Below are 23,444 nucleotides of genomic sequence, written 5' to 3'. Positions count from 1 at the left end.
TAACTTTTTTCCTCAGGCAAATATTAATTCCCTCTGTTGGCAATTTCAGCCATTACTGCAGAGATCAGAAGCTTAACAGTCGTTCATCATCATTGAGGTTGTTCCTTGTGTATTAGTTTGTTGGGAAGAGGAGGGACCTTGGCCAAAATGCTTTCCACAAGAAGGGTTGAAATCATTTAATTTCTAGCAGGAAATCTCCTGTTTTTCTTGCTTTGCTGTTGCTATGCCACGTGGTGTCTGCCAGCTAGAGCTCAACAGTCAATTATGCAGTTTCTAGGCAGGAAAACCACTCACACTGCAAGGAAATGTCTAAGTATCCCAGGAGGTAACTCTAGTAAAGTGTGTTTCATCACTGCTTTGTGCTCGTAAAGGTACAATTCCCCAGACTCTGCATGTTTTTCCTAAGGTGCCATTCTGTATGTTAAATCCAAAATTAATGATTTCTCCTCAAAGGTACAGTCTTACTATAATTCATACAGTTTAGGTATATTTTTAAAATGCATTTTAAAACATTTAAAATTATTCATTAAGCTTCTGTTAAAGTCCTTAAAATATTTAGTAACATCTGATTAATTCAGCTGAGTTCACTTTTGAAAGGGTGCTGTTATTCTACAATGTAATTGTTTTTTAAAGCCAAAAATTAATATGTTTTTCTAATGACTGAAAGGGATTACATATTTTGTTACAGTATCTGTCACACAATAAGTCTAGAATTATGTGGACTGATTTTATGAAACATGTAAAATAAAAAAATAATAGTAAGCAAAAATGACTTACTCTGGTCCCAGCATTCACTTTGTCTAAAAGCTAAAGTGTGATCAGTGAAAATATCATTCCTTTTTTTCCCCCTCTACAAATCTAAAGATAGAACATGCCTTCAGGTTTGGCCAAATGCCCACGTGTTTCTCATATCTCCTGAAGATAAGTGACTGCAAGCTACTTGGATTCATAAAGGAGGAGAATATTGTCAGTGAATGAGAGCTCAATAAACCTGATTTTTATACAAGGAGAAGAGAGAGAAGGCCAACAGTGCCGAACAAAAGAAAAACAGGGAATTTGTCACACCTGTAAGTGCACCTAATGATCTATTGGTTACAGGGGTGTCAAACTCACTTTTACTAGGGGCCACACCAGCCTTGCAGTTGCCTTCAAAGGGTCGAATGTAATTTCAACTCCTTAACAGTTAAGTAGTTACATTTATACAGTCCTAAAATCATTTCAGCCCTTTGAAGGCAACCTCAAGGCTGATGTGGCCCCCGGTGAAAATGAGTTTGACACTCCTGGTTTATAACGTTTTTAAAACCTTCCTTCACCTCCCTGAGACTAACACTGGCAACCTAGTATAGTACAAAATCAACTGAACAAAGATGACAAATGAGCACAGACTTCTTGCTCCTCCTCCAAATGAGCCCTGAAGCTGTAGAAAGAAGAAGAACGCAGCTTAACAGCAGTCTTCTCAACAGCAACCCTGGTTGCAAGATGACCAGGGCGTATTCGCTCCAAAGTCTTGAAGGAAAGCGCTTTGGGCGTGGTAGTTTATATCCGGTCAAATTCTCATTTAAATAGGAAAACAAACAAACAAGAGGGTATGTGCATCAGTTTTTACTGCAGCCATAATATATCATCACAAACTTACCTGCTTAAATCAACAGATATTTCTTACCTCACAGTTCTGAAAATCAGAAGTCTGAGAGGCCTCAGCTACTTTCTCTGCACTGGGTCTCACAAGGCCAAAATCAAGGTGTTGAGTAGCTGAGCTCCTGGCCAGAGACCCTGAGAGGAATCTGCTAACAAGCCCATGTAGGTTACTGGTAGAATCCAGTTCCTTATGGTCTGAGGACTCAACTTCCCTGCTTCCTTGCTGGCTGCCAGTTGGGGGCTCTCCTTAACTCCTCCGGGCCCCTCTCCTGTCTTTGCATACGGTCTCCTGCATCTCAGAGCCAGCAACAGTGCAGGACCTCTCTCTGACTTCTCTGCAGCATCTTTCTTGCCTCTAGTCTGATGAAGTCCTTTTCCCTTAAGGGTTTGTGTGGTTACATTGGGCCCACTCAGCTAACGGAGGGTAATCTCTTTGTTTTAAGAGCAGTGATTAGTAACCTTAATTAGCAATATCTCTGCCAAGCCCCTTCAAAGCAGTACCTAAATTAGTGTTTGATTGTGTAATCAAAGGACAGGAAACTTGGGGAAAATCTTTAGAATTCTGATTACCACAGTGTATTAAGAATATTTTTTTTCTCTCTCGTTTTTAAATTATTTTTTTATTTTTTGAGAAAGGGGAAGGGAGGAAGAAAGAGAGGGAGAGAAAAATCAGTGTGTGGTTGCCTCTCACGTGGCCTCCACTGGGGACCTGGCCCACAACCCAGGCATGTGCCCTGACTGGGAATCAAACTGGTGACCCTTTGATTTGAAGCCTGCGCTCAATTCACTGAGCTACACTGGCCAGGGCTAGAATATTTTTAAACAAAAACATTAATTCAAAGAGATATATGCAACCCTATGCTCATTGCTGCATTACTTAAAATAGCCAAGATATGGAAACAACCTATTACTTATAATAGCCAAGATATGATAGACAGGTGGATAAAGAAGATGTGATTATATATATATACATATATATACACATATATATTCAGCAATAAAAAAGAATGAAATCTTACCATTTGTGACAACATGAATGGACCTGAGTACATTATGCTAAATGAAATGTCAGATAGAGAAAAAATACCATATGATTTCATTTATATGTGGAATTTTAAAAACAAACAAAATAGAAAGAGAGCCACAGATACAGAGAACAAGCTGATGATGTTGCCAAAGAGAAGGGGGTGAACATATAAAACCTAAAGAACGTTTGTTCCATAAACATCAAAGTTGAAAATACATTTTGGGGGAGGTACTCCAACAGCAAGAGAAACACATCCAAAAGATGTGACAAGAGAAATAAGAAGGGCTAGAAACCAAAGAATTTGTAAAGATTATTGCTGCCTGAAAAACGGGGAGTTCAGCTCACAGAAAAGGTACAACTATAAACAACACAGAAATGACACTCTGGACAATATCAGGATAACTTGTGGGAGGTGGCACACAGAGGGGATATGAAAACACACTAAATACATTTTATTAAGGATAGACAATAATAAGTATAAACAAATAAACATTGGTATGGGTCATAGGTTCACAGCAACCATTATGAGACAAAAAATAGAATGTATAATGTTTAAGTCAGTAGAAGAAAACTCACCACAATTAATGGAGTGCAGGTATGAAGAGGGAAACTTTTAAAGCATAATAAATGAAAAACAAGATGGGAGAGATAAGTCCTAATATAGTAGTATTACAGTAAGTGTAAATTAATAAGCTCACCAATGAAATAACTGAAATTCTCAGGTTGGATTAAAAAATAATCCAATGACATATTTTTTCAAAAGACACAATGAAATGAAAAGAACAGAAAGATTAAAAATAAAAGGCCTATCTCAATCAAAGTTGTCTGGGTTTACTGCAGAAACAAACATCAATATCTCAGAGGCTTAACATGATTGTGCATTTAAAAAATGGCTGTGATGATAAATTTTATGTGTTTTGAACACAATTTAAACTTTTTACATTATTTTTTCAACAGCCATTATTGTCTTGCTCATGCAATTCGACAATGTGGGTCAGCAAGAATTCTGCTCATTAAAATCAGAGACAGCACTGAGAGCCCTATTACTGGAAACCTACAGAAATCTGTTCAGTGAGATTGGCACATCCTGCTGCCACTCACCCAACCACCCTCCCCTCCCCTCGTGTCTGATGTACAGAGGCTCAGCAAATCATGTGTGATTAAGACAGGAATGTACTTGGGATAAAAATGCTCAGCCATTTACAAAGACAGTGATGTCATGGTAGTGTAAGGCATTCTTCCTTTTTATCTGTCTTTGTTGGCAATGAATTAAATATCTCTCTGTGGAAAAAAGCACTTTTGTGAGTATTGTGGGATTTAGCACCCTAGGCTAAGAAACCAAGAAGCAGTCTCCCCGCGCTGGTAACAGGGAAACAGATACCTGCTCAGACTGAGCAGCCTGCTGAGACCCTTGTCTGGGCAGTCGGGGGAAAATAACTACAGAGTGCTGACTTGTGCAGATACCCAGAGATGAGAGAACTTACCTAAGTCCAGCCTTCTCTAGGGCAGATTCCAGCATGCCTTTGGAGAAGAAAATACGACTGTACCCCCTCCGACCAAAGGAAACACTGCCCTAGGCTGGTATCATTAGGGGGCAGGGACCTCCAGGAAGTAGGAGGGAGAAGAGGCTAGTGGTATAAGTTAGTGCCCCGACTACCTCAGTGGTAAAGGCTGTGGGTGGAGAAAACCCCTTTCTCTCCAGCATCCCCCAGAGTTCTGACGCTGTAGCTCCAAGACTGAGGGGAAGGCAGAGACTAAGAAAGGGGCACGTGAAGAAGGTAGTTGCCCGTGACTGCGCTTCGCCCGGATCAGGGAATAGCACACCGAGGATCTCCCTACCACGTCTGTAGCACCCCCAACACTGCAAGTGCTAAAGCCATATACACACACCAAACACACACTCTGCAGCTGGCTCCCTGTGTGAGTTTCTCTGTGCAGTGTGAGAGAGCTCCTGCGGATGAGCAGAGCACGCAGAAAACCAATCATGACCCATGAACAAAGGAGAAACCACAAACTTGAGCTACAGTGCCACCTTTGGTTAAACAAAAAGAGAAGTTTCCATTTGCCAGCCTGGTAGGATGTGAAAAACATAAAATCTTAAGAATTCTGCCATAAAAAGAGCAAGAAGAGTGAAGTAGGTGTACCCATACATCAACAGAGGAAACCTCAAATAATAAGACCACCATGTAACAGAATACCCCATCGGAAGGTAACTAGCAAAGATGTCAGGAGGTGCCTAATACTTCATATGCAAGAGCAGCAACTCAAAACTATAATTCAACATAATATTAAAAAGAATATATGATCAAAATGAGGTTTTTAGCAAAGAGAAATTATTTTAAAAAGAGCCACACAGAGATTCTAGAACTAAAGAACTCAATGAATGGTGGTGGGGGTGGGGAGCTGCACAGAGCAATAGAACACATTTGCAATTGAGCAGAGCAACCGGAAGAGAGTGAGTGAGTTAGAGGACAGGAAATTTGAAATAACCCACTTAGAGTAGAACAAAGAAAAAAAATGAAGAAAGTCTTTGCGATCTATGGGATTTCACCAAAAAGAAAAATATAAACATAATCAGGATTTCAGAAGAAGAGAAAAGGGAACAAAAAAATTATTTATAGAAATAGTAGCTCAGAACTAGCCCAACCTGGGGAGAGAACTAAACATTCAAATACATGAAACTAATAGATAATCCTGTTATATCTCAATGCAAAAAGACCTTCTCCAAAACACATTAAACTAATACTGTCAAGATTCAAGACTAAAGAAATCTAAAAGCAGCTACATTAAAAAAAAAATTGTTACCTACAAAAGAACCCTGACTGGGCTATCAGCAGTTTTCTCAGCAGAAACCCTAAAGGCCAGGAGAGTGAAATGACATATTCCAAGTGTTAAAAAAAAAAAACCACCCAGGAATACTAAGTGTAACAAAGTTATCCTTCAGATACGAAGAAGAAATAAAAACTTCTCAAGACAAGCAAAAGCTGAGGGAGTTCATCACTAGGCCTGCATTATCAGAAATGCTGGGAAAAGTTTTTCAAGATGAAATAAAAAGACACTAAGACCAACATGAAAACATATAAAAGTGAGGGGGGCCTTCTGTGGTGGGACACCTGTGGGACTCAGCGCTGCAGTTTCCTTGAACTCCTGAGCGGAATGCTCTAGGGATGCCCCCCGTGCAGTTCATGTGGGCTCTCTTGTTGTAACTGGGTTTTGGTTGTGGCTGGCTAATTCATTGGTGGGTCCTCCTCTCCTGCTAGCTGACTGAGAGTCACAACCCCCACGGCATCCTGTATGCTTTTGTACAGGAGCTGCCAGAACAACAACAACAACAAATCCGAGCAAATAAAACCCACACCAGCAAAAATACCTTCCAACTACCCCTGTGATATCAACAATAAATGAGCTAAGGTTAATAAAGGTGGAAAGAGAATAAGAATGTTATACAAAAGGAAAAAAGAATATAAGGTGACTAATAGAAAAATGATTTTGAGAAGGTAGAGTGAGGAGAAAGAGTAAGAGTAGAGAGTAGAAACAAAGCAAAGAAATGAGAAAATAAAATTTACAACAAATAAAATAGGGAGGGAATGGGGCAAAATGGAGTAAGAAAGGGAAGAGTACAATATGAGGTTTTTTTAAAAAAATGAAAAAATAGGAACCAAGTTGAAGAATTACCACAGCAATATCCACACAAATGAGTAAAGAGTAATAAAGGTGGAAAGAGAATAAGATTGTAAGAAGGAAAAGAGAAAAAGAGTCTGAGAAAGAGTCTAAAGGAAAGAAAAATGATTTTGAGAGAATACAGGAAGGAGAAATAATAAGCATAATGGTTACAAACCAGGCTAAGAAAAGGAGAAGATAAAATTTAAAATGAAAATAAGACATGGCAGGAGGAAGGCAAAATGGAGTAGGACAGGGGAATAGTAAAATATGAGATTTAAATTTAAAAAATAGTGAACAACTAGGAATAAAATTGAAGAAATGCAACAACAACCTCGATATCAGTAACAACTGAGAAAATATTAATAAAGATGGAACAAGAATAAGGATATTGTAAGAAAGGGAAAAAGAATGTGAGATGATTAGTGGAAAGAAAGGTGGTTTTGAAAGAATGGAGGTAAGAGAAATAGTAAGAGTGAGGAATAGAAACAAGGCATAGAAAAGGAAAAAATAAAATTTAAACAAAATATGAAAGAGAAGGATGAAGGTAAAATGGAGTAGGAGAAGGGAAGAGCAAAATATAAGATTTGAAATGAAATTAAAATGAAAATAATAATGAAAATTAAAAGCAGATCAATCTAATATGCAGAAATAAATGAAAAGAGTCATCTGAAATGGGGAGACAAAGAAAAAAAACCCAATTGAAAGGTAAGGATGGATCCCCAGAAAGAGTGTTAAATGAAATTGAGGCAAGCAATTTATCAGACATAGAGTTCAAAGTAGTGATTATAAGGATGCTAAGGGAACTCAGTAAGAACGACAAGGGACTTAGTGGGAACTACATCAGCATTAAAAAAAAAAATTACATAGAAACTATGAACAACAACCAGGTGAAAATGAAGAATACAATATAGGAAATGAAAAATACACTAGAACGAATTAAAAGCAGGCTAGATGAAGTAGAGGAAGGAATCAGAGTGGGAAGACAAGGTAGAGAAAAGCACCCAATCAGAGCAACAACAACAACAAAAGACTCAAAAGAACAAATATGGCTTAAGGAAGCTACAGGACACCATGAAACATAATATTCACAACATAGAGATACCAGAAGGAGAAGAAAAGGAGCAAGGGATGTAAAACATGCCTGAAAAAATAATGACAGAAAAATCCCCTAACTTGGTGAGGGAAAAAGTCATGCAAGGTCAGGAAGTACAGAGAGCTCCAATCAAGATGAAGCCAAAGAGGCCCATTCCAAGACATATCATAATTAAAATGGCAAAATTTAAAGACAAAGAGAGAATCTTAAAGGCGGCAAGAGAGAAACAGCTAGTAAGATACAACGGAGCTCTGATAAAGCTATCAGCTGACTTCTCAACAGAAGCTAGGAGAGAATGGCAGGAAATATTCCAAGCAATGAAAACCAAAGGCCTGCAACCGAGACTGCTCTATCCAGCAAGGCTGTCAAATTAAAATGGAAGGCAAAATAAGGAGCTTCCCATAACCGCCCCCAAAAAAGTCTGAAAGAGTACACTTTCACAAAACCAACATTGCAGAAGAGGCTAAAGAAACTACTTAGAGAGAGAGAGAGAGAGAGAGAAGAACATAGACACAAAGGGGAAAAATGGCAATGAATACATACTTATCAATAATACCTTAAGTGTAAATGGAGTAAATGCTCCAATCAAAAGACACAGGGTAGCTGAATGGATAAAAAACACAACCCACATATATGCTGTCTACAAGAGACCCACCTCAGGAAAAAAGATCTACATAGGCTGAAAGGGAAAGGATGGAAAGAAATATTCCAAGCAAATGGATATGAAAAAATAAACTGGAGTAGCAATACTTGTATCAGACAAAATAGACTTCAAAATAAAGTCTGTAACAAGAGACAAAGAAGGTCACTACATAATACTTAAGGGAGTTGTCCAACAACAGGACCCTCATAAATATAACAGTATAACAATATATAACCCTCATAAATATATATGCACCCAATATAGGATCACCTAAATACATAAGAAAAGAGATTGAAGGACTTTAAGAAAGAGATTGACAGCAATATGGTCATCATAGGGGATTTTAACACCCCACTATCAACAATGTATAGATCATCCAAACAAAAAGTCAATAAGAATATTCTGTCATTGAATGACACTGTAGATCAAATGGAATTAATTGATATTTACAGAGCTTTTCACCCCAAAGAAGCAAAACATACATTCTTTTCGACCACACATAGATCATTTTCAAAGATAGGCTACATTTAAGACACAAAGCAAGCCTCCACAAAAATTGAAATCATACCAAGCATCTTCTCAGATCACAATGGCATGAAACTAAAAACCAATCTCAAGGAAAAAACTCAAGAACACTCAAACACATGGAGACTGAATGACATGTTATTAAATAATGAACAGGTTAACAATGAGATCAAGGAAGAAATCAGAAAGTTTCTGGAAACAAATGAGAATGAACATACAACAACTCAAAACCTATGAGACAGAGCAAAGGCAGTCCTGAGAGGGAACTTCATAGCAATACAGGCCTGCTAAAGAAGATGGAAAAATCTCAAAAAAACCAACCTAACCCTACATCTAAAAGAACTAGAGGAACAACAACCAAAGCCTGGAATGAGTAGAAGGAAGGAAATAATCAAGATCAGAGCTGAATTAAATGACATAGAGACCAAAAAAAAAACAATTCAAAGGGTCAATGAATCCAGGAGCTGGTTCTTTGAAAAGATAAACAAAATTGACAAATCTTTAATCAAACTCATCAAGAAAAAAAGAGACCCAAATAAATAAAATCATAAACAAAAGAGAAGTAACAACTGCTACCACAAAAATACAAAGGATTGTAAGAAATTACTATAAAAAACTATATGCTAAGAAATTGGACAACCTGGGTGAAATTCCTAGAAACATAGTGATCCAAAACTGAATAAAGAAGAAGCAGAAAGCCTGAAAAGATGGAAAACAGCTAGTAAAATTGAAGCAGTAATCAAAAAAAACCTCTCAGCACACAAAAAGCTTTGGACCAGATGACTTCACGGGTGAATCTTACCAAACATTCAAAGAAGATCTAACTCCTATCCTTCTCAAACTATTCCAAAAAATTCAACAAGAGGAAAGATTCCCAAATCTTTTTACAAGGCCAGTATTATCTTAATTCAAAACCAGGTAAAGACACAACAAAGAAAGGAAATTACAGGCCTATATCTCTGATGAACATAGATGCTAAAATCCTCAACAAAATATTGGCAATCTGGATCCAGTAATACGTTAAAAAGATCATACACCACGATCAAGTGGGATTTATCCCAGGGATGCAAGGATGATACAATATTCATTCACAAATCAATAAACGTAATACACCACTTAAAAAAATGAAGGACAAAAGCCACATGATCATATCAACAGATACTGAAAAAGCATTTGATAAAATCTAGCACCAATTTATGATAATAAAAAAGAAACATTCAGCAAAGTGGGAATAGAGGGAGTATATCTCAACATAATAAAGGCCATATACAAGAAACCTACTGCCAACATCATACTCCATGGGAAAAAACTAAAAGCTTTTCCCTTAAGATCAGGAACAAGACAAGGGTATCCACTTTCACCATTCTTACTCAACATAGTACTGGAAGTTCTAGCCACAGTGATCAGACAAGAAAAAGAAATAAAAGGCATCCAAATTGGAAAAGAGGAAGTAAAACTGTCATTATTTGCAGACACCATGATAGTGTACATAGAAAACTCCATAGTCTCCACCAAAAAACTATTTGACCTAATAAGTGAATTTGGCAAAGTAACAGGATTCAAAGTCAATAATCAGAAATCACTGGCATTTTTGTACACCGACAATGAACTATCAAAAATAGAAACTAGGAAAAATCCCATTTACTATAGCAACAAGAAAAATAAAGTACTTAGGAGTAAATTCAGCCAAGAAGATAAAAGACCTGTACTTGGAAAACTACACAACACTGAAGAAAGAAATTGAAGAAGACACAAATAAATGGAAGCATATACTGTATTCATGGATTGGAAGAATTACCATCACTAAAATGTCCATAACACCCAAAACAATCTATAGATTCAACACAGTTCCTATTGAAACACCAATGGCATATTTCACCCATGTCTTTAGGGTCAGTGAATATCGGACGAAGGGGGCAGGAGCATACCATGGAGTAAAAATAGTCTCTTCAATAAATGGTGTTGGGAGAACTGGACTGGTACACGCAAAAAAATGAAACTAGACTGCTAACTTATACTCAAAATGGATAGAAGACCTAAATATAAGTTGTGACACCACAAAATTCTTAGTGGAAAACATAGGCAGTAAAATTTCAGTTATCTCATGCAGTAATATTTTTGCCAACATATCCCTACAGCACAGGAAATAAATGGAAAAATAAACAAATGGGCCCATTCCTCTTACAGAGGAATCTAAAGAACAAAATAAACTAGTGAGCAAATTAGAACCGGAGACATGGAAACATGGAACACACTGACAGCGGCCAGAGGGGACAGGAAAGGAATAATGGTGGAAAGAAGGGGAAGGGACTAGTCGAACAATATGTATGAATCACCCATGGACATGGACAACGGTGTAGAGATTGACTGTGTGAGTGGGGGGTGGGCTGGGTAGAGGAGGGCAAAGGGGAAAAAACTGTAACAATTGCAACAGAATAACAATTAAAAAAGAAAAAGAAAAAACATGTAAAAGCGTACAACACACTGGGAAAGTGAATATACAGTAAGTCTTCAAAAACTCTGCACCTGTAACCAGATGGTGTGTTAACCACCTAACTTTAGTATAAAACTCAAAGGGAGGTATTAAAATAATTATGCCTGCTATAGTGTGTTAATAAATACACAATCTAAAAAGAAGGAAATGAGGACATCAAAAGTAGAAAATGAGGGAGTAAAAGGGAGTTTTGTAAACAAAGTTAACGTACGATCAGCTTAAAATGCATTGTTTTATCTATGAAGTGCCATCATTAAACTTCATGGTAACCACAGAGCAATAACCTAGACCAGGGGCACTACAGACTAAGCGGGGGAACCAGAGCATCCCAGCGTAGAAAACCCCCAGCTTACAAAAGTATGCGGACGCAGAGGGGAAGAAACAATGGAAATGCAAAAACAACCACAAAACTATTAAGAACATGACACTAGTCAGTCCTCGAATATCAGTAATGCTAAATGTAACAATTGAATTCACCAATTAAAAGGCACAGAGCAGCTTTCATCTGAGCCACCAGCATGCCATCCAGTCCCAGGAAGACCCAGAAACTTCTGGGCCCTGTGAGCCACAGCCAGGGCGCATGAAGTGGTGTGAGGCATCGCCACATAAAGAGGACACAGAGCTTCTGCCCAGCTGCCTTCCCTGATAAAATGTGGCCCTCGGTCTGTGAGCAGACACAGGTAAATGCCACCAAAAACTAGACTGGAGCTGCTTCTATCACTCAAGTGCTACACTCACGCTTCTACAGAGTTCTGGGGGAAGTGGAAGTTCCCAAAACAGCCAGTCACTGTGGAGGCCAAGATCTTTAGCTGAAGGGCCAAGGAGGAGATTAAGGGTTGAAAGGGCTTGTGTCCTGGTAGCTTGAAGTCACACTGAAGGAAGTTTATTAAATGCTCACAAGTGCTTTTCTCTTCTGGTCTGAGCGTGGGCTCTTTGGAACCTCTACACCTACCTGTACATCAAACATCTGCCTCACAGGTTCTAGTGTTAACAGGAGGGCCAGGGCTTCTCTGCCAACTCCCCTGAGAAAGAGTGTGGGCCAGAGATGGCACAAACACTTGGAGGCCTTGGCCCCTTACTTAACTTGAAACTTTTCAGTTCACGAAGTCAGAATGATGCATGTTGGTGAGATATATATACACACACACACAGAGTATGGCTGGATGAATATAACTGTTTTAAAGACTCAACGATAAGCTGCCAACAAGACACTCATAGACTCAAAGTGAAGGGATGAAAAAAGATATTTCATACAAGAAGAAAAACAGGGATAGCTATACTTAAATCAGACAAAATAAAAAGTAACAAGAGAAAAACAAGATCACTACATAATGATAAAGAGGCCAATTCCTCAAGAATATATTACAAGTGAGGACATATATGCACACACATTGAAAGACCTAAATATATTAAGCAAATACTAATAGACCTCTAGGAAGAAAGAGACAATACAATAAGAGTAGGATTAACACCTCACTTTCAGCAATGGATAGATCATCCAGACAGAAAATCTACAAGGAAACAACAAGTGTGAACCATCCGTTAGATTAACTGGAACTAACGTGCATTTATAGAACATTCCACGCAACAGAAGCAGACTCATCGTCCAGGATAGGCAACGCGATAGGACACAAAACAAGCCTTAGCAAATTTAGGAAGACGAAATCATACCAAGTGTCTTTTCCAACAATGACATAAAACTAGAAATCAACAGCAAAAGGAAAGCTGGAAAAACCTACAAATATGTGGAAAGTAAACAACAAACTCCTGATTAACCAGAGGGTCAAAGAAGAATTCAGAAGTCAAAAAATATCTAAGTGCAAGAAGAAAGAAACACAACACACCAACATGAATGTCCGCATAGTATCTCCTTCCAGTGCACACACGCCCAAGTCGGTGGCCTTGTGGCTCTTTGACAAAGGCCTAAGGAACCTCTGTAGTTGTTGATTTGAAGGTCCCTCCTCATTGGGGCTGGGCCTCTCTCTCCAGCAGATTTGAGAAGTGGCTCAGGTTCAGACAACGACACAAATGTACAAATTATGAATGTGTGGAGCAGGAGGTCTTTGTCTATTTCTCTCATTTAAGTGAGGAAAGGGCTCAAGGGTGAGGACAGGGTGGGGTTCACGGGCTCTCCCAGTCTCTAGGAGGCTAAGATCTCTCCAGCAGTCAGGACCCACTGGGCTCCCACTTCCCCCTCATAACTACAAATGTGATTGGGGTTTCACCACTGGGGATATCCCCATTAATCAGATCAAGCAATGTTGGGAGTGGGGTTGCACCCACGGAGTCAGGGATGGTTTAGCCACATCTACATGTCCAGGAAAGTGAGCCCCAAACTTCAGAAGCAACTTCCCTTATCTTCTGCTCCCCAGGGTGATTCACTTTATCGCAGATGTCTGAGCAACAGAATGTATTACCCCCTGAGGTATAAAAGTGATAGAGAGACACATTCTACCCTGATGACCACATGAAGAGTGAGGCCCACAATAAACAAACGCCCCTATTGACAAGTGCAATAGTCAGACTGTGTACTTGGGTGTTGGACGCACAGAGGAGATAGTTTAGCCTGAGGAGCTCAGGAAGACTTAATGTGAGGTGCTGTTTATGTTCAGCTTAACACAGAGCCAACTCTTGTGCTGGGACAAGGCATACTTCCTCCCGCCAGAGGAAGGAGCCAGAACAGAAGCGTGGAGGCACAACTGTGAGGACCTGCGGGAAGGCCAAGGGGCCTACCCATTGGGGAGTGGAGAGCAGGACATGACAAGGGGGGAGATGGGACAGAGTGGATGTGTGGCAAATCCCAAAGGCAATCGTGAATTACAGAAACTAAAAGGACGGGGCGCACGCACACACGCAGCATTTGCACGCACACACCGACTACAGGGTGGAACCATCACAGAGGAGCTGCAAAGCCCTTTTCTCTGACTTGGTTACACAAGGGCTCCTGCCTCACAGTGAGGGTCGGGTGTACCACGGGGAACCTGGCAAACCTTGCTGGTGAGGTGGAGGAGGGCGGGGCTGACAAGGCGGGAGCACCACAGGGTCAGCGGGAAGCCATGGGGGCCGGCCTGTCTTTACACAGAGAGGGCTCTGAGGTGGAGTCAGGGCAGACACCACTGGTTTCACGTTTTACCGCACTTGTTGAGGTGCTTCCCTTCTCACATCAGATTCTGAAAATTAAGTTTTCCTACATTCTCATTTTTAAAAGCTTTTCCAAAATTTCTGGAACAAGCAAAGACTTACAACACCATTGCAGGAGCAGTAAGAAAACTCTTCCTGAGTTACTGGGGAGCGAGCTGCAAATATCCCATCACCGCTCTGTTCTCTAAGTGTACTTTCTAAAGACCAGGGGCACTCTCCTATGTCACCCCGACATAATCATCAAAACAGATCCTCTTGGATCCATCAGTGCCATAGCATCCTTAGTCCCCATCACCTTCACAGGAATGTCCCCTGTTACCAGTGACGTCCAGCAAAAGGGTCTGATGGGTATAAATATTCCCACCTCCTCCTGCTAAAGTTGTGGTGTTTGAGTGTTTTATTGGCCCTTTCTCTGCATTGTATACTTTTAAAATATGTGGAGAGATTTGTATTATACGGCGAGATTTGTATTATATGGCCACTGTTCCTGTGGGACAGCCAGAAGTCAGAATTTATTTCATTTAGCAAATGTTGAAAAAAGTTTCAGAAATGTCATATCCCTTAAGGAATACAGGAAACTAGTATTTCATCTACTGTAGCACCACGATCTTCTGGAGGATGTAAGGACTGCAGCTCCTAGAGGTCAACAGGTCCTGGAGGCTCCAGCAGCTGGTGATGACAGACAGGCGGCTGACCAGAAGGGACACGTGTGGAACTAGACCACACTCTCAGGAGATTTGGAACAGTATCTTCTGCCATTAGAAAACACACACATGACAGTTAGACCCAAGTCCTGCTAAAGACAGGTGGGTCAAGGACTCAAGGGGCAAATGAACTGCTCTGCTCCCTCTATTGAAGTCCTGATTCTACACCAAAGAGCTTCCCTGTCCAAAGAGAGGAGCCTGCCTCCTGATTGTCTAGCACTGGGGAGGGTTGCAGACCAACATCCTCCTTTCCTCTCTCCTCGCCATAGTAACAGCACACCACTCTGAGAGCTCCTGTCCCTGCCCTGCCCCAAGCATTTCTACTCCAGTCACTGGTCAGCATTCAACTCCACCAGCAGCTCAGTCCCATCTGTCTCCCCAGTCACCTCTGCTCAGGGCAGGGCCCCTCAGTGCTCAGGATCTGGGCTCCGGAGGAAGCTAGCTGCCAGGTGATCGCACCAAGACTCAGACAGGAATCCCAGGGATCCAGGAGAACTCTGGCCCCATTTAAACTGGTCCTGCACCATCCCTACTGTTCAACTGCTGCCTTACCTGCTGTCCCCCAAGTAACTTTCTATGGAAACAGACCAGTAAACTCCAGCCTTTTGAGATGCATCTGTAACACCTTCCATCCTTCTTCCTGGTATTACACCCAGGCCCCCTCCTCTTAGCCCCCTGGATACTCCCCGTCCCCTGGACACATCACTTGCAGCCGCCATGCTGGTCTCACCTGAATGTGAGCACTGCCTTGCCCTGTGTGCCTGCTGTCCCCACACCACCCACACTGGGCCCAAACACTCTCTCCCCACAGAGTCTGAGTCAGGACTGAATCACTAAACCCCTGCAGCATCAGCAGGCCTTGGGCCTTGGTGTGGGCCCCTGCCTTTCCCGCTGGCACCAACAGAGAGGAGACAGCAGCTCTCAGGGCTGAGTGTGTCCAACTGACTGCTATCAAGTGATATTAGGTCTTCTTCTCTTGGTCTCATTTCTAGGTTCAGTGAGGGGGCAGGTCACCCCCTCACTGGGTGACAGTCTGGGAAGTCACCTTCCCTGTCCTCACTGTAGGCCTTCTGCACCCCCCTTCCCACTCAGTTCTGCCCTCTGTACCTGTTACCTGTACCTCCGTACCTAGCAGCACAGATGCCAAATGGGATTAGGCAAAAAATTGGTGTGAGGATCAAGGCGATGTTATTGTGCTTGATAATCATGCCCTTGGACGGGGCTGGGACTGTGGTCATCACTGAGGCCATGGTTGGTGCAGCTGCAAGGGAAACACCAGAGTCTCAGCCTTGTCTAGACCCCATTTATGAGGAGACGCCCCCTCAGCCCTGCTGCCCCAGGTGACCCAGGTGACCCTACGATTCGGACAGGTTCTACCCCTCTATGTGTGGCAGCCACTGTGGCAGGCCCTGGGGTTGGAACAAAGACAGGAAATGGGCCCTGTCCCCTTGGGCTCCTACACCCAATGGGGGAAGCAGGGTTACAACATACCCAGTCCCTCCTGCTGTGACAGAAGAGGGGGTTGACACATGAGGAAGGCGGTAGAACAGTCTTCTCAGGAAATGATTTGAGGTGCTATTGAAGGGTTTCCAAAAATGATCAGGTAAGATAAAGAAGAAAAGTGATGTGAGAAGAGGGAAGAGTACAAGGAACAGATCTGGAACAGAACGAGGCCCTCATGTTTGGGATCAGCAAGAAATCCACAGTGAGTGGTCCAAGGGTAAGTGCGGGTAAGAGATATGAGGAGGTAAGAAGGAAAAGGAGGGATGTGGGACATTTTTGTGGCTTTATTTTAAAAAAACCCACTGTAGTCAGATCAGTTTCTCAAACCACACACAACACACAGAAACACAGACACAGTGTCAATGTCATTTCAAGAGACCACAACTTTTCCCCTCTGTAGTTACCTTTTGTGTCCAGAACTGCGCTCTGATTAAGCGACTTCATACAGTCTCCATTTAAGACCAAAACAAAGAGATTGGTCACATATCTGTCACTTTCCAGTGTCTCCTTTAATAATCTACATCCAGGATGAAACTCCATCCAGCTTTTGTTCTTCAAGTCAAGGTGGAGACACATCTGTCCATTGATGTGAAACTCACAGAACGTGCTGTGGCATCCATTGGATTCCTGCTGACACATAATGTGGACCTGCAGGGAGAGAGAATCTCTCCCTGCCCCACAGGAAAGATTTCAGCCTCAGGTCTTGACAGATCCTCTGTCCCCAACTAGTACCCAGCCCTTTGCTTCCCCCATCTCCTGGTCCTGATCTGTCCGCTGTGTCCTACCCTGGATGCTGGGCCTCTTTGGTAGGATAGAATTCCAATATTTACAAAAACACAATTATTCCCTAACCCTACAACACTGTCTACTTCTACCCTGGATCTTGCAAACTTACGAGCTTTGGAAATATTTTGTTTATAGTCCAGCAGTGCTTTCCGGAGCTCTTCCACCAGCTCCTTCAAATGTTCGCACCGTTGATTCCAGGCCTCTGTGTCATTCTCCTCCATCCCCAAGAAATTGATGGGTTTGGCCATCTGACTCTTACAGGAATATTTAAAAAATGGGGCACTATTGATGGTGCCTACAAACTCACACCATGAAGGTCCACTACCAGAAATATGTAATTTCAAGCAAAGAGAGGACGCATCTGTGGAAAAGAAAATGCAGGTGAAAATTGGGGTTGAAAAAAAAGTGACCATAAGCATCTCCCCCATCTCAGTGACAATAAGTGAATCTCCCTCACACCTAAACTGCCAGACCGAGGACTGACCCTGTCAGTCACCTCTCTTCACCAGGTGAAGGCCAGTTCCCCTTCCTTGCTTGAGGAAAACCAGGAGGCCTGTGCCTGACAGAAGCCACACAAGAAACTGCACATCACCAGATATGTCCCCTCTACCAACCAGGCCAATACCCATCATCCCTCAGCCCAAAACCAATCCAGGGATATGGCAAGCGGCTATGGAGACAAAATCTGGATGCCAGAGGATTGTCAGGAAATAGCTCAGTGCCCTGAAGGGACATGAACAGCATTTAGGAGGGTTGCTCCTGACAAAGCTAGGCGACAGTGCAGTGGGGGATGTGGACAGATCCACCCACACTGGAGAAGGGAGAGTTCATGATTGTGGGTTGTGATTTGGCACAGCCCTGGGCGATGGTGTTAACCTGCTGCTAGGATGGATCTTGCAAGCTTGGAAAAAATGCATGGTTACCGTGCATGGAACAGAACAGACAGAACTTCTGAGGCAGGTAGCAGAAGAAGGGGTCAGATGGCTCAGAGAAGTGATTATGCCAGGCGGGGTATAATATGAAAAGGCAGAAAACAGTCCAATCAACCTTGCTCCATGGGAAAGCCTGAAGTTCATGTTTATCAAGCCTATGAGGAAAGCATGGATGAGAAGAGCACCAGAATTCTCAAAAAGCTGGAAGATGACTTTTGCTGAAGGCCAGGCATGGTGGTAGGAGTCAGTGTTCCCCAAAATGCCTGCCAGCAGTAATGGGGGTGGCAAATGTCAAGATAATAAATCACAGGTACAGGTGCTCTATGTCAGGGAAATCCACAGCATTTAAAGAGGTCCTGGTAGAGTGCCCCAGCCCACTCTACCCAACAGCACAGCGCCCTGTGGCAGCAGGACTGAGAACTGGATACCAACCTAGTCCATACCACGCTATAAGGTGGGAGTACCTGTCCTGGTGTTCTCTTTGGAAGGATTCTGAAGTCAAAAGCTTTTCGGACTCTCAGACTCACTGTGGTACTGAATTTCAGGGCCACACGGTTTTGAAGAAACAAGCTTACAGCAATGCATGAGAGTTCCAGTGGCTCCACATCCTTGTCAGCACCTCGTATTGTCAGTTTTTAATTTGACCCATCCTAGTACGGACCATGGTCACTGGTCACTGTTGCTTGAACATGTGAAGTTGACGACTGGATTAATTACCAAGCTGTCACTGCTAATGTCGTCCCTCACACCTCAAATTGGATGAAACTCTGAAAGTCTCAGGGTGTAGAAGGTCATTAGTGAGGGAGGCTCTGTCTTTAAACTCAAGTGTCATCCATTAACTGCTATGGTATGAGCTTCTGGTTGGTAGCTCAACTGGGAGAATGGTGTCCATATAGGTTTTACTCTGTGACTAGATCTCTCTGCTTTTGCTTGTGAAAGTTACCGAAGGGTTAGACCTTTTGACGGACCTTTCTTTGTAACATAGGGGCATTATAAAGAAAAACTGAGCTTGACAAATGAAGGAAGACTGAGGATAAACTGCCAGATGGGCTTGAGGTTGTTGTGGTCTGAAGCCTCACAGGTCAAGTACTAGGAAAATTTGGTTCCAGATGTAGAGAAATGGGATGGGTTTCTGTGGTTAAGTCATTTTTGTTTAAAATAACATGTTACTTTATCTGTACATCAATAAAGACTGAAATAAATAAAAAATAATAAAGGATTAGAAAGAATGCCACCAAGTATTTGTTTTATTTAGAAAGTTGTGGATGTCCTTTAAACTTCAGCTTGTTGATATTAACAAAGTCTTATAAATGTGGATATATATTTTGGGGGGAGGACTGGAGGAGGGGCTAATAGAAATGTACTGGGGCCTTGAATCCAGGCATTTAGAATAGCAGACTAATACAACTGCTGCCCATGGTGGCATCATATTAAACAGTGCAGTTCAGAGGTGAAGAATTCTAAAGAGCTAAGTCCATTGTACAAGAGGATCAAGAGGTAGCCTGGAGGTGGTTTCTCTTTCCAATTCTTCTCATATCGTTAACTGTATGATCTTAAGCAAATAATTTCATTTGATTAAAGTCTGTATTTCCCTTTCACAAAAATAAAAAAAAAAAAAGAGGGCCTGGTAGAGATGAGGCCTCCAGCTATGAAATATCAGAGTTGCCCATCATGAGCGTCATTAGCTAAGGCAGGCCGAGTGCTCTTATGATAGAAGTGACTTTTCTGGCACAGAAAGGAGCAGGGTCACAGGGAACAATGAGATGCAGCAGCAGGTGGCCCCCATCTTGACACCAGGTGTACCAACACCACCCTCCGCTCACACCTATGGCTTCATGCACTGTCTCCCACGCCCCCTTCCACCCAGGAAGCAGTCCACACAAGGAAAGGGAGCACAGGCCCCTGCCCTTGGGACCCACATCCTTGCACATCACTCCACCCAGAAATCACAGGCAGGAGAGGGCATGGTTCTGGCCCTGGCTGGGGTGGCTTGGTGGGATGAGTGCCAGCCTGGGAACAGAAATGTCTCTGGCTCAACTCCTGGTCACGGCACATGCATGAGTTGGGGGTCAGGTTCCTCTCTCATTATTTCTCCTCATCTCTTTCTCCTTCCCTGCTCGTCTCTCTAAGAAATAAATAAAATCTTTCACCAAGACAAAAAAAGAACAGAGCATGGCTGTGGCTCTTGAACAAACAGTAGAGGCATCGTGGGAGACAATTCCCTAAGGAAGTGGTCACCCACATGTGGGACTCCCTATACGCCCTAAACCTGGGTGAGCAAACTGGGAGAGGGGCCACATCTTGTCCCCTAATTGTTGGCACGTTGTTCTGGCTGCTTTTCCACCACAGCCACGGAGGTGCCCAGTGCCCACAGAGACAGTTACCAGAAGGTCCGTGAAGACAAAAAGTGACCGTTTACCCTTTATAGAAAATGTTTGCGGCCTCCTGCCCTGACCTATGGCCTTTAGAGGAAGCTGCCTCCTCAGCAGGTGGGAAATGTGGGTGTGGGGACCAAGGGGGAGGGAGGGAGGGCCCTTCCTGATTCTTCGGGAACAGGTGCCCCCTGCTCCGGGATCTGCGGGCCAGGGGCAGAGGCTTCAGCTGTGAGCGTCGTCAGGCGAAGGAGACAAGGCGCCCCTTGGTGGAGGAGCTGATTAGGGGCCCTTCACAGATGAGCAGGTACTGGAGGCAGTGGTGTGTTGGGGACCCCCACGAACAGGGCATAGTAAAACGGGGTGAGCTGGGGAGGGGGGCAGCGCTCCCCAGGGAACGTGGGGGAAGTGGCCCTGGGCTGCCAGACCAACCCGGCTGCGGAGTTCACGGCTCAGCGTGGCGACTCTTCGCGGGGACCTGGCTGGGGCGGGCAGAGCCCACGGGGACGCTCAAGCGGGGAGGGCCGTGGGAGGGTGAAGAAGGGTTTTTGCCTCGGGAAGGCGTGAGAGCACAGTACCTCGCGTGCCGCTGCCTGCGGGTGGCTGCACGGAGGAAACGCCACAGTCGGGGGCAGGGGCCCCCAGGTCCCCGGGAGAAGGGGAACCGGCGCGGCGGAGCGGCCGGAGGACGGTACGCGTTTGCTTCGAGGGCCCCTCTTTCCCTCGTCCCTTCCCCCCCCCCCCCCCGCGCACGCGCCCCGCCACCTCCCTCCCGCCCCTCTTCTCGCCCGCCAGCAGCTACGTCCCAGCACCGCGACCCGAACCGAGCCCGCGCAGGCGACTGAGGAGGGGGCGCCACCGGCCGGATGGTTCTGGAACTGCCCCGGGCACTTCGCCCCGCCCGCGAACTGAGTGCCGCCCGCCCCCCCCTGTTCCGTCCCTCGCTGCCCCAACTACCCCCTGGACGTCACCCCCCAACTCACCGTCCCGAGTCCTGAGAACAGCCGCTGCGCCGGCACAGCCCCGCGGCGCGACCAGCAGCAGGAGAAGGAGATGGAACGTGAACTGCGAGCCGGGGAGCTCCATGGCCAACGCTGTCCGGGCCCACGCTGCCGCGCGGACCGGAGTCTGCGCGGAGCCCGGGCAGCGTCCGCGAGCGTTCCGCTGCCTCTTGCCGCCTTTTTCCGGGGAGGTGTCGCTTCCGTGCGGCGGTGAGAAGCGCAGGAGGCGACCGGGAAAGAAGTGCGCCCGCGGGTGGCAGCGGCCTGGCAGGCCGGATCTCTCCGAGCCCCCCGCCGGCTGGCCCGGCCCCACCCCTCGGCGCTGCCCGCGCGCGGCCGGAAGGGTTAGGAGACTTCGCTGCACTCCGTGCGCCCCGAGCGCTCCCCGACGCCCGCTGGAACGCACACGCCGTGTCTCGCACACCCTCACGCACACTCTCACACACCCAGCCCACTTCCTCGGCCAACCCACCCGCTCCGGCCCACGGGAGAGAAAAGAGGTGCCTTCTTAGCACTGGACCAGCTCCGCTGCCCTTTCAGAAAACCGAGCCCCACCCCACACACTCCCAACACACCTCTCGCTCCCCAGCACTGCCCCGCCCCGCCCCCCACCAGCCCGCTTCGGCAGAAGAAGGAACCAGCGTTCCCCGGGCATCCCAGGTGCGGTCAGAACACGGGGTGTTCCCTCCGGGTCTCCACCCACAGGCACCAAAACGACCTCAGGCCTCTACCCGGCTCACAAGACTTCACCGCACAAACTGCATCATCCCCAGGGCTCCCCACCCTTGAACTTCCCAGCCTGCTCTGCAGCCAATCATCGAACCTGCAAGCCCAGGCACTCATTTTTCAGCACTTCCAGGGACTGACTACCCCTCACCCAACTCACCCAGCTCACCCAGTGTTATGACACAATTTTTTTTAAGATCACTATTTTTTATTGTTATTCAAGTCCCACCAACTTTCCCCCACCCCACCCACCCCCACCTCCCACCCTTAGTCCTACCTTCCTTTGGCTTTGTCCATGGGTCCTTGACCCATACACAGTCCTGGAACACCCTTCCCCTTCCCCCCTTTCCCACCCACCCATCCCCCTACTCCTCCCCTCTGGTTGCTGTCAGTTTGTTCTGTATTTCCATGTCTCAGGTTATATTTTCCTTGCTTGTTTATTTTGTTGATTAGGTTCCACTTATACGTGATATCATATAATATTTGTCTTTTATTGCCTGGTTTATTTCACTTAGCATAATGCCTCCAGTTCCATCCATGCTGTCACAAGGGGTAGGAGCTCCCTTCTTTCTGCTGTGTAGAATTCCATTGTGTAAATGTACCACAGTTTTTTGATCCACTCATTTACTGATGGGCACTTAGGTTGCTTCCAGCACTTGGCTATTGTAAATTGTGCTTCTATGAACATTGGGGTGCATAGGTTCTTTTGAATTGGTGTTTCAGGTTAAGACACAATCTGTAGGGTCCCAAGAACACCAGTGCCTCCAATACCTTCCCATCTATGAAGCACCCTGAACCCTTTCCTCCTCCAAGTGGCACCTTAGCCCCTCACTTGAGGACACACCCAGCAAAAGCCTCTTCACCTGGCCCAGGAAATCTAGGCTGGAAGGCACAGGGAGTACATTTTGCCAAAGTATTACCTGGGAAGGCAGATAAGGAAGGGCCCTCTTTCTCTCCCCTTTGGTCCCAAACCCACACTTTCCACCTGCTGAGGAGGCAGCAACATATAATGGTCATAGATTTAGACAGGAGGCTACAAACTGTTTCTGGAGAAAGGACAGACAGTAAATGTTATTTATGATCATTGCAGGGTGCATCCTATCTGTCTCTGTGTGTAGCACACACTTCCACATTTGTGGTGCCATAGCAGCTAAGACAACTTGCAAACCGATGGGGAACCAGATATGGCCACAGCA

The 23,444-nt window shown here is 44.4% G+C and overlaps 1 protein-coding gene across 3 annotated transcripts in view; it reads right to left on the bottom strand.

Moving 5' to 3' along the window:
* The window catches only part of LOC123478892 (UL16-binding protein 6), a 30,112-nt gene extending 8,063 nt beyond the window's left edge, over positions 1-22,049 (bottom strand). Inside the window, exons 1-5 of one of the 3 annotated variants that reach the window (XM_045189052.2) lie at positions 21,505-22,049; positions 17,327-17,578; positions 16,836-17,102; positions 16,036-16,189; positions 14,713-14,976 (exon numbers count right to left, since the gene is read on the bottom strand). In XM_045189052.2, the coding sequence (XP_045044987.1) occupies positions 14,940-14,976; positions 16,036-16,189; positions 16,836-17,102; positions 17,327-17,578; positions 21,505-21,607 (813 nt within the window). In that variant the 5' untranslated portion in view covers positions 21,608-22,049 and the 3' untranslated portion in view covers positions 14,713-14,939. Of the gene's footprint in view, positions 1-14,712; positions 14,977-16,035; positions 16,190-16,835; positions 17,103-17,326; positions 17,579-21,504 lie in introns of those variants that run through there. The other 2 variants (XM_045189053.2, XM_053913982.1) reach the window with 2 other exon arrangements.
* Between the last annotated feature and the right edge of the window lie 1,395 nt (positions 22,050-23,444).

The sequence above is a fragment of the Desmodus rotundus genome, chromosome 11 (genome assembly GCF_022682495.2).
Source record: "Desmodus rotundus isolate HL8 chromosome 11, HLdesRot8A.1, whole genome shotgun sequence".
NCBI classification, from domain to species: Eukaryota; Metazoa; Chordata; class Mammalia; order Chiroptera; family Phyllostomidae; genus Desmodus; species Desmodus rotundus.
This window is presented reverse-complemented; position numbering and strand designations above follow the sequence as displayed.